The sequence below is a fragment of the Myxocyprinus asiaticus genome, chromosome 40 (genome assembly GCF_019703515.2).
Source record: "Myxocyprinus asiaticus isolate MX2 ecotype Aquarium Trade chromosome 40, UBuf_Myxa_2, whole genome shotgun sequence".
Lineage (NCBI taxonomy): Eukaryota > Metazoa > Chordata > Actinopteri > Cypriniformes > Catostomidae > Myxocyprinus > Myxocyprinus asiaticus.
The window spans coordinates 29,430,421-29,442,508 of NC_059383.1; the positions used below are offsets into that span (position 1 = coordinate 29,430,421).

The window sequence follows — 12,088 nt, forward strand, 5'->3', positions numbered from 1 at the left end:
GTCACCCTATGTTACATTATTATTTTGTTTGTTTGTTTTCATTGCATCACAAATGCCGTGGACTTGGCCAGACTCCCAAGTCTGAAAGGCTCGTATCCGAGTCAAGTCAGAGTAAAAATGCTTCCGAGTCCGTGACAAGTCCAAGTCCATTAAAATTGGACTCGATCTCGAGTACCCCAACACTAGTAGCCAGTATTATCAGTCTAAACAAGCTACATTTTCCAATAAGCAACGGCGTTGCGTAACACAACAGCTACATCCAAGCAAAAAAGACATAAATATGCTAGCCTTAAATGCCACTTATTCTCTCTTATATGAAGCTTTTGAAAATCCTATACATTTTAGTAATTCATTTAAATGAACTGGCTCAAAACAATGACTCACTGATTCATTTGATTTCCTGCGTAGTTACCCGCACGTTATTGCATATGTTTTTATAGAGATATACAAAGCAAAATTATTAATAGAATATTTACTTTAATACATATTTATTAATATATTAATAGAGTATAAATGCTATTGTTTGTTTCAACTGTTAGCTACTTTTGTTAGTAGCAAGTAGTGTAGCTACAAACTTTTTTAAATGGTAGATTAATTTAGTTTGAACTACTTTCAATTATGAGTTGCATGTAGCTTATCAAGATACACTTTCAAAGTTCCCCAACACTGCTGTATCGTAAGGGGAAATATTACCTTGCCGTTGCCATGTGTTGGGCCTCATGTACTCAAATAGGAGACAAAGGCAGGCCAACATACAGTCATAAAGCCTGACTGCGGCCTGTAGCAACACTCAAAGTATGATAGCCACAACAACAGCGCCAAAATCAAACAAAGGGAGTGCAAAACACCTATGTGTGAAATACTGAATATCGAACTCTCAACTCCTACTGGATGAAATGCACGACAGAACGCGTCCCTCAACCATGATGTCATCGAGAGTATAAAACTCCAGAAATTCTTTCTAAGCTTTACTTCCAGAGACAGTATGAGCCGCATCTAGTGGCAGCCCTGCTGCTCCCAGGTGTAGCCTCTTTGCCCAAGAAAGTAATGTACGTACCTGAACTTTGGCTATACAATCTCTCTTGACGAGCCGAGATTTCTCTGTGTTCCACCGAGCACGCTAACAGATCTGAAGGAGACCGCTGAGCAATCCTCGTCTCACCCATTTGCCTGCAGAAGTGAAGAAAGAAGACTTCTCTTCCCTTTACAACCAAGTCAACTTCGCTGATATCTCTGCCAACCCACTGAAAATCAGCTGCAGCACCACCTGCCGACAGTGTGAGGAAACAGCCTCCCGTCATCACCCGAGTTTCGAGGAACCGAGTTGGAGTCAAACAATGGATGAACTCACATTCTTCCCATGCCCTCACGTGACTCAAGTAAGAGCTTTACGTCTGGGCAGAGATAGATTATTATAGTGTGTAATTCTTGTGTATCAAGGCTATTGCTTGTACAGTTTATGGACCGCCGAGTACGCCCATTGCTGCTAATAATACTCAAGGTATTAATGTAACTTACTGTTACCACGAACAAGATTTGCTGTGATATCGTCCAACAACATTGGGCTGTTTGTGCATTTCCACCATTGCGGGTGAGACGGCACACTGAGTTTATCCATTAAAGAACCAACGACCGTTGCAGATGGATTACGAGCCGTTCACCACATCTCTGAGTGATAAAACTACGGTGGCCTTCTCTCCCACGTTCACTAAAATCGGCTTCGGTGCCGTCACTGTTCTCTCTCTGTCGCATATGCACACGACCCCTCACAAACATATCCGCACACACATTTAACGAGCAGATAACTTGGCGATAGAGCCCAGCTTTGTCCCTAAGTTATCGTTCCAGCGGAGACATGCGTTAAACGGGCAGACGCCATTAACCAGTCTCTCCGCTCACATTCGCGGCCACATTCTCCGGTCGGAAACCTCGCATGATGTACTCTCCACGAGAACCACGTCTGCCATTTTGTGCCCTCCTTCTCTCCTTACACACACACACATACACCCATTCACACACACCCATTCACACACACCCACACACACATACTCTCCTCTCATGTATTATAGGCTTATTTGTTACCACATCTAATCATGTTACTGTTTAGTTTGCAGTTGGAAGTCGAAGTTTATTGACTGCATTGTATTGATTATTAATTGATATTACTGCATCAATAAATTTTTTATATTTTAAAGAGAAGTGTTTTGGTATTGTTCTGCATGCACCTGTGTCAAGGGCTGGCAGGGTATGTCAGTGCTCAGATTCAAGCCTTCATTGTTTTCCTTTTGAATGCTGATGTTCAATCACAATCCTATATTGAGACTGTTATACTGTCTGGTTATTAGTCCCTGGTTCCAGGGTGGTGCCCCGGCAATATTAATCCTTATTAATATTCTATTGATTTTGATTATTGATAGTTATCTTTGATGATTTCTGATTTGCATGATTAATAAGCTAATGTTGATTCTAATCATTGTTCTATTGATTTTAATAATTAATAATTATATTTGATAATTATTAATTATTGCTAATAACCAAACCAGCTCCTGAACAAAGCGTATATTTTGTTGCAGTCTGAAGAGCATTCCGGGCCATGTGAGAATACACCAGCTCAAATGCCGCCTGCATAATTTAATGTTTGGTCGGCATGACAATAGCACTAAAATTAAGCTTATGACAGGAGGAATGCATTATAGAGCAGTTTTGGAAGAGAACAGCCTGGTTGGAGACGAGCCTGGGAATTGCTTTTGAAAACTCGTACAAACAATCTATAAGAGGAAAACACATTATTCTTTAATAATTCCCACATTCTCTCTCTGACTCAAAAAGACACACAGCATTTAAAATGTTTAATCTAGTCCTACCTGGTCGCGGGTATATAAAAACCTCAAGGATTCAGTAAGTTCAATATGCCTTTTAGTTTAATGAAAAAGCTGTGACAGCTGTTTACACAGACTAGGCCCAATTGGTCTTATACATATTGAAATAAAAAAATAAATTAAAAAAACATTTTTTGAACGTTATGATAAATGTGTGGTAAAAGCCAGTTAAGCTGTATTCCCTCAGAGAGTTAGTGCTCAAAATAAGAGCACTAACTCTCTGAGTGAATACAGCTTAACTGGCTTTAATTTTAGTGTTTGTTGTTTGTTTAACTTGTTCATTTAAAGACAATTTAGCCATTATAAAATAAGCTATTTGCATCACTTTGTCGTTCTCAATTAGGGAGACCAGACCCTCCCGATAGAATTAGTACAGTTCAGACTTTACGAGCCCCCGCATCCTATTAGATTTTAAGTCAGGACTGCGTTTGTCACGATAATTAGTCTTAACTTTAGTTTGATAACTACAAACAGTTGTTAAAAGTAGAGTTCAATACCTATCATGAGAGTTAAAGTTTTGGTTTGACTCACTGTAGTTTGTCTGTGTCTGAAAGGTCAGACATATTTAAGCCATTTGCAATAAACTATGTTTCTTTCATCTTTTTTCTGTTCTTTGATAACTGTTGTAAATTCAAACAAAGACATTAACTTAAATCATAATGGGCTGCATTCAAACATGGGTCGCCCACCATGTCGAAATGCCAACCAGGCCATGTTTTCAATCTATCCCAATTTGTAACATGGTCATCTGGTCACCCTAGTCTCAATCCTGCTCTTTTTCTTTCCATGCAGGGCTTAAGATCCGTGAAGTGATGATAAATGTTTCCAGACAGCAGGTGGAGGACTTCCATGGACCAGAGGACTACTGGTGTCTTTGTGTGGCCTGGAGTCATCTGGGCACCTCCAAGAGTCGCAAAGCTACTGTCCGCATCGCATGTCAGTGTCACAATAGCCTGTTTCTTTAAACAAGATTCTTGATTTTTTACTTTTTTATACTCATAAATACATGCTTTCTAAAATACTGTACCTTATGAGATAGCTAGTTTAAAGGTGATGTGTGTATTTTCTGCACCATTCGTTGCACCAAATGAAATGGCAAAAACAATAATTGTTTCCCGAATTATTTTCTTGTCTACCATTATTTGGCTAACAGGTAGTCCAACCCCCAAATGACGCTATCAGTTGAGCTAGAAGTGTATATGTTGGACTGCAAAAAAATATAATAATAATAATAATAATTGAAACATTTTGAAAGTGCCACAGAGGCACAAAACACAAAACACATTAAACTTGTATATGTATTGTAACATTGGAAAAAAATACGACACACATCACCTTTAAAATGACACACATCACCTACATGAGTTTTAAACCTACATGTAACATTAAATCAGGCATTCAAAACAGTCCACCTTTGCCTTCTTTGGCAGGCTGTTCAGTAGTCTGGATTTTAATTGTCAAGAAAAGTTGTCTACTAAAAATGTTTGCTTTTCACTTGAAATACCTGTAACTATTGATTGACTGTATGTCTTCCTACATATAGATCTGAGGAAGAATTTTGAACAGGAGCCACAAGGGTTGGAGGTGCCGATCAATGGCATGATTGTTCTCCACTGCCGCCCACCAGAGGGAGTGCCTGCAGCCGAGGTGAGTGGAGTTTCACAGCACCCACAATCTGGGCTGCATTTCGCAAAATTATCGCAAGCTTAAAATTATCGTAGAGACCACGGTTTCTACGATCTACGTAATTCAGTTTATCTAGACTTTTTGATGTATGTGACACCGTTTTAGTTTTCATGCCACACCAGTCTAGCCTAATACGCAGTTGATAAGCCAGCTTTTCCACATATTAGGCATGAGTGGGGTTGCATTTACGAGAGTGTACTGGTATGTGCATTATATTTATCATTTGCAGGGCCCTGAAACGGCAATATATTCAGAGTGCATTTCTATTTTTGATTGTCTGTTGATCTTTGAGGGGCTTTTTAGCAAATACGTTCTCATTGCATTAGCTAAAACAGTGTTGGAAGGTCTGGTGTCTGTTATTAAGGACTGTCTTCTTTCTAACAGTCTTTTTTTTTTTTTTTAAACTTTCCAAAAAAGTGTGCATGTGTGTTTGGTGGTGGAGAGGTAAAGGACAAATCTGCACCTATATGTTACCCCTGCTATACCTCTTGCTAGTGTGCTCATGGCTCTATGTGTGTGTGAGGGACCGTTCACACTGAACACATTTTTGCATCCATCTGTGCTGTTTTGCAGTTGGTTTTCTGTGTAAACATGCTGTATGCTAGCTGGACATCTGTGTCTCGTAACTCTTTTTTCAGCATCTCATGCAGGATGCTGCATTTTTAAGAAGCTTTGTCCAATTAAAAAAACTTAAACTTTTAAAACATATTCTGAGACACCTTAAGTTTATCACAATGGTTCCATTCATTGCTTTGTCTAAGTTTTTTTTTTTTTAATTAATTCATTTATTTTTTTATGCAATTACATATTCTGTCTGAATGGCCCCTAAGTGTGGACACATTGGTTTACTTAGCTTGCTTTCCTTTTAAAAAATAGCAAAATCAATTCATTAATAAAGCATTTTGTATTAATGCAAAAAAAAAAAAAAAAAAAAAAAAATATTTGGGGTAGGGTTAGATTGTATGGTTAGTATATAGTAATTATATTTAGCTTTTAATAAATACAATAGGAGTTTAAGGTACTGTAAAATGCAGAGAGAAAAAACAACAGAAGCCAATGAAAAATACCCATCATAATAGAAAAACAAACGTGTGTGTCTATATGTGTGTATTAGAATAAGAACCACACAAGCTGCATAAATTCAAATGAGAGATATACGATTCAGCACAAATGGACAGATTGTGTTTGGCCTCTCCTCTTCCACTTGCCTTTCTCATATGCATGAATGCCAGTACAGATAAGTGTCAGTGCCAAGACTTGAACTCAGGTCTCTGGCATGAGAGTCTAACTCTCAACCCTTGAGCCACTGGAGAATGATAAGCCCAATAGTAAGACGCACTTAGAAGTTGAAGTGCAGAAAATATTTTAATAAAAGTTCAGGCAACAAAACTCCACAGCTGGAGCAAAAAACAGTAAAAGTAATCCTCAAAAAACAAAACCAGTCCAAAAAGGGCATTCCCCAAATGCATACAAAAAATACCAAAAGTTAAAGCAAAAAAATCCAGAGGAGAAAGTCCACGAGAAATAAAACAGTGAAGGGAAAGCTAGAGAAATAGAGAAGCTGGGTATAAGAGCACCAGGAGGACCTCTAGAGGCCAAAACAAGCATAAGCAAAACACTGACAGGACCCCATGAAATCCATGGAGAGGTGTGACCAAGGTCTTTGAGGTATAGAGAGAGTTTGAAGAAAACCCTGAGAAGAGCAATGAGAGACCTTCTCCTGGTTGCATATGGGACAGGCACTTACAAAGGTTTCGGTATCCTCCTTGATGGTCGGCCACCAAAACCGTCTCTGGAGGAATTCAAGGGTGCGAGAAGTGCCTGGATGTTAGGTCAGATGAGAGGAGTGACCCCACTGGAGAACCTGGGAGCGAACAGCTTTTGGCTGCCCCCCCGGGTCTGGTTCCCAGGCCTGGGCTTGCCTTACTGAATTTTCAAGTTCCCATCTTACAGGGGCCACTATCTTGGAACTCATCTTGGTTACTGCTTGCGTATACTCGAGACAGAGCATCAGGTTGGAATTTTTGGAGCCAGGGTGGTAGGATAAGATAAACTGAAACCGGTTGAAGAATAGTGACCAGCGTGCCTTTCGAGGGTTGAGTCGCTTGGCCTGCTGAATGTATTCTAGGTTTTTGTGGTCAGTGAGTACTTGAAATGGGTGTTTGGCCCCCTCAAGCCAATGTCTCCATTCTTCGAGTGCCAATTTAACAGCCAGTAACTCACGGTCCCCCACATGGTACTTTCTCTCTGTCGGTGTAAGGCGGTGTGAAAGGAACACACATGGATGAAGTCTGTTATCCTTCCCTATCTGAGAAAGCACTGCTCCAACACCCACATCCGAAGCATGGACAGGTTTTTGGGAGTGGGCCAGTCCATGACTGCTTGAACCTTCTGAGGATCCATTTGAATATGGCCAGACTTAATGATGTATCCCAGGAACTGTACTTGGGTCACATGGAATTCACACTTCTCAGGTTTGACATAAAGGTGATTATCGAGGAGGCGCCCAAGAAACTTCAAGACATGTTCCACGTGCTCATTGAGGGAATTTGAAAAAATGAGAATATCATCCAGGTAGACGAATACAAACCGATTGAGCATGTCCCCAAAGACATCATTTATCAGTGCCTGGAAGACTGCAGGAGCATTGGTGAGGCCGAAGGGCAAAACTAGGTACTCATTGTGCCCGGTGGGAGTGTTAAAAGCGGCCTTCCACTCATCCCCTTGTCTAATGTGCACAAGATGGTAAGCGTTGCGCAAGTCGAGTTTGGTGAAAATGGAAGCTCCCTGCAGTAACACAAAAGCTGTGGCCATGAGCGGCAAAGGGTAATGGTTCCGGATAGTGATCTTGTTGAGGCCTCGGTAATCTATGCAGGGTCGAAGGCCCCCATGCTTTTTACCCACAAAGTAAAAACAAGCGCTAGCAGGAGAAGTGGACTGACAAATGATCCCTGCCGTGAGGGCCTCCTCAATGTAACTGTCCATGGCTGCATGCTCGGGAGAAGACAAGGAGAAGATGCGGCCTCTGGGAGGACAGGTACCTGGAAGCAGGTCAATCGCGCAATCATAAGGGCGGTGTGGTGGTAACGAGTTGGCCTTCTTTTTACTGAAGACTGCCCTGAGGTGGTGGTACTGAGTGGGGACTTGAGATAGGTCTAGGGATTCTTGAGACTCGAGAACAGGGTCAGGGGAACTTGGAATCAAACAGATAACATGACAAGTGGGACCCCAATTGAGGATTGCGCCAGTGGACCTGTCAAGATGAGGCTTATGGTGAAGCCAGGGGTGACCAAGGATAACAGGGAACTCAGGAGACTGTATCAGATGGAAACGCAACTCCTCCTGGTGTTGGTGAATAGAGAGGCAAAGGAGGGTTACCTTCCCAGGACCCAGAAGTCTTCCATCCAGTGCAGTAACTGTCAAAAGGGTAGCGAGTGAGGCAGAGGGAATCTGGAGACTCCTAGCAAGAGGTAAGTCCAAAAAGTTCCCGGCTGCACCTGAATCCACCAAGGCCTTGAGTTGATGCTTATGATCTCCCCAGGCAAGGGTAATGGGGAGAAACAATCCTGAATTGGAAGGTGAGGCAATGTGAGTAAGTCCTGTTACAGTCCTTCCTTGCCTGTACGGGACCAAGCGTTTCCCGAGAGCTCTGGGCAGGTAGAACGGATATACCCAGGCAGTCAACAGTATAGGCAACACCGCTCTTTCATGTGGCGGTCACGTTCCGATGGAGAAATCCGATTACCACCCAACTGCATAGGCTCTGGAATTCCTCGGGACGGTAGTAACTTCTCTGTGGGCACTGAACTAACATGAGGTGCGAGAACAAACTGGCGACTCAAGTTCCTCTCTCTCAGACGATTATCCAGCCAAATCTCCAGGTCAATGAGGGTCTCGAGATCACAAGCAGGCTCTCGCGTTGCAAGTTCATCTTGGAGGGCCTCGGAGAAACCGTTCTGGAAACACACCATGAGAGACTCATTGTTCCAACCACTCCCTGCTGCAATGGTGCGAAATTGAATGGCATATTCTGCAGCACTGTGACTACCCTGCTGGAGGGACAGCAGTCATTTAGACGCCTCTCGGCCGCTGATGGGATGATTTAAAACCCGCTTTAATTCCTCTTCAAATGACAGGTAGCTTGAGCAGAAAGGGCTCTGGGCCTTCCAAACAGCTGTTGCCCAAGAGAGGGCCTTACCAGAGAAGAGAGTGATGACATATGCAATCTTGGCCCTGTCAGGACGATTGCTGTAGCTCAAATGTAAGGGAACACTGAGTGAGGAATCCACAAAAAGCACTGGGGTTTCCTGAGAAGCGCTGAGGTGGAGGTAGGCAGGGTTCTATAAGGGGAACAGACATTTGAGGACCCGGAAGTGGAATAGGAGCAGCAGTCGAGGCAGCCGATCGAAAATCTGATGGATGGAGGTCATGATATCAGACAGTAGTTGTGAATGCTTTACCATCAAGGCCTCCTTTTGGACTAGCACAGCTTCATGACATTGGACTGATGACTCATGCTGGGCTATGGTTGTGAGGAGCTCTTGCGAGCTGGGCGTCTCTGGGATCATGTCTGGCTTGGTGTTTCTGTCAGGGCCGGGACTTGAACTCGAGTCTCTGGCATGAGAGTCTAACTCTCAACCCTTGAGCATGGTGAACCAAATAGTAAAATGCACTTAGAAGTTGAGGTGCAGAAAATATTTTAAAGTTCAGGCAACAAAAATCCACAGCTGGAGCAAAAAACAGTAAAAGTAATCCTCAAAAAACAAAACCAGTCCAAAAAGGGCATTCCCCAAATGCATACAAAAAATACCAAAAGTTAAAGCAAAAAAATCCAGAGGAGAAAGTCCACGAGAAATAAAACAGTGAAGGGGAAAAATCCTAGGGCAGAGTTAATCAAACATCTTGAGAGAACACTTACTCAAGCAACTGGCTTCAGGACAACTAAACACCAAGCAAAGAAACTAGGAGACAGAGTAACTTAAATACACAGGGCTAAATGACACACATGTGAACTTAATTACACTGATTACAAATAGAGAAGCTGGGTATAAGAGCACCAGGAGGACCTCTAGAGGCCAAAGCATAAACACAAGCAAAACACTGACAGATAAGAGCCACACTTTGAATATTGCAGACCGAATCCCATCCTACCCCTCCGAACTACTGTCCTATGTCCCTGTGAAGCTTATTCTCTTGGAAAGGGGGCTGAAGAGTGAACTATAATCCCTGTTTCTGTTGTATTTTTCTATTGGAATGTGCTTTGCAGGAAATGATAAGGAATTCTGTGAGCGTCAAAGAAATAATAAAAAAGAACTAGTTCTCAGGTTCATCTCAGTCACTACAAGTGCATAATATTGTGCCTCCTACTGAGTTTTGCGACAAGCTTAGGAGGTTATCCATGTGTTTATGAAACTGGCAATTGCTTTTCATAAACCCGGTGTCATATTATTATCAGCCCCCACTTTCTAGTGAAATGATAAGTGATACTGCTGTGTATGCCTCTTGGAGGAAAGACAGAAAAGGTTGCTGACAGATTCCTTGTTTTTTTTTTCTGGGGGGGGGGGGGTTGTGGTGGTGGGGTGTGTGTATTTCATATGCTCCATATTCTTTGTAGTTGTTTCAGAATAAGCAATGCTTAAAATAGGTCAACTTGAGCACATTTAACATCAGCTTAAAAAAAAAAAAAAGAAGAAGAAAACACATATCATCTCATGCCATCTGTTACATTGGAAACCTAGCCAAAATGGCTGTATGGTGGGCTGCTGCCTGCAATCTGGATGGATGTAGCCATGCACCACCACCACTACAGCTAATCAATAGTTACCAGAGCCAACATGGTGCTTCTGTCGAAAAGGATAGCCATTGTGTTAAACAGAGTGAGCCAGGCTTAGGCGATGTTTGAGACAGAGCCAAGATCCAGGTCCGGTGCACTGTGCGTCGTACCAGAAGGGTTCATTGCTGGTGATTACAGGTTGGCAGCTGAGCACTCCTTCTGTAATCATTGCCACTTTAAGTCTAAAGGTCAAGCCGGAGAATTCTGCCACCGGGTGGATATTTGAGCCAAGATGGCTCTCCCATTTGCTGACTGATACCATCTTTGGATGGAATTCAAATCTGTCAGACTGGAAATTGATCAAGGACTCCGAGAACATTGCAAGGCCGTTGCTGAAATGCCACCTCTATGCTTCGCGTGGGTTAATTATTTTGCTCGGCTGATTTTGCCAGTGAAACGTGAAAACTTGATTAAATCCCTTGTATTTGATTTGTTTTTTCTGAAGACATTTCCAAAAGGTCACGAGCTCAAAACAATTATGTCGTTGTCGTTGTTTTTTTTTTTTTGTTTTTTTTTTCTGGCACGTGTCATCCTTGTCCTTTGTTTGTTCCCTGGCTGAATAGAAACCTGTTTAGAAAATATCATCTCCCTGGAGCTATAAGATCATCCCTGTTGAATAATGAACATAACATAATTAAAACAGTTACACCAACAAGGAAATGAAAGTGCAATATTAACTGTCAAAGTAAAGATTACTCACAGCAAAGATGGGTGAAAAAAAGCCTCTCAATAACTTTGAAAGAGCAAACCAATCATTAAGCTCATATTAACTTCACAATCCTCACCTTGGAATGCAATTAATCATTCAGTCTGACTAAGCAAAGTCATTTAAAGTGCTTAAAATGTAATTATTCAGCAATAAACACGGTGTGGCCCACACTGTCAAGACGGGGATGAAGAGGAAGGACACGTCGAGTCCAGTCTATACATGCATTTGAAAGAGTGCCATTGGATTTGGAAAGTTCATTTCTTTAATGTGATTCAGTGAAAGTCATCACAACGTTTGTAAGGGGCCATGGACTTGATTGAAGCAAAGTGATGCAAAGGGACATTAATGAAACTGGAACTTAATTGAGTAGGATAGAACAAACCTGGACGAGACCTTCTTCTGTAATTACCTTCTTGTCACTTTCAGTTTCCGTCTAAATTAATGTAAATTTGGAGGGTGATTTTTTTCCCCTGAATTACAATGTTATGAGGTGTTTTACCAGTTTCAAGGCTAACTGGATTGACCAGTTAGGTAAGTGCCTTATTCGGTGTTAAGATTGAGCCTGTTTTATTTTATAGAGTGGTGGTTGGACATGAGTACGGTACTATTATGCAGCACTTTTTTGTCTCTCTAATATAATTTGAGTTACCCGATTGCAAATCGAGTTAGACCGAATTAAGTATCAATGGTTCTTAAGGCATTGTCTACAGACACCATAAAGTTCATGTTCTCTGTATAGATCATTTTCATTCACCTTCTGTTACAATTCACTCACAACCTGTTTCCATGTTTTTATGTGTTAGATTAGTTTTTATGTTTAGATTAGCAATAAAGTCTTGTTTGGATTCAAAAATAATTTGACTGTAGTATATTTTGATAAATAATCTCATCATGTGATTTTAAAAGATCTTGCTTCAAAGCTCAGGACCATACCTAAAATATGTGCGATATTATTTTCAATAAGCCATGAGAATAATATTA

At 41.5% G+C, this 12,088-nt stretch overlaps 1 protein-coding gene across 1 annotated transcript in view; it reads left to right on the forward strand.

Moving 5' to 3' along the window:
- The window catches only part of LOC127431079 (netrin receptor UNC5D-like), a 335,898-nt gene that overhangs the window by 251,590 nt on the left and 72,220 nt on the right, over positions 1-12,088 (forward strand). The window contains exons 3-4 of the mRNA XM_051681323.1: positions 3,672-3,815; positions 4,423-4,526. Coding sequence (XP_051537283.1) covers positions 3,672-3,815; positions 4,423-4,526 — 248 coding nt within the window. The remainder of the gene's footprint in view (positions 1-3,671; positions 3,816-4,422; positions 4,527-12,088) is intronic.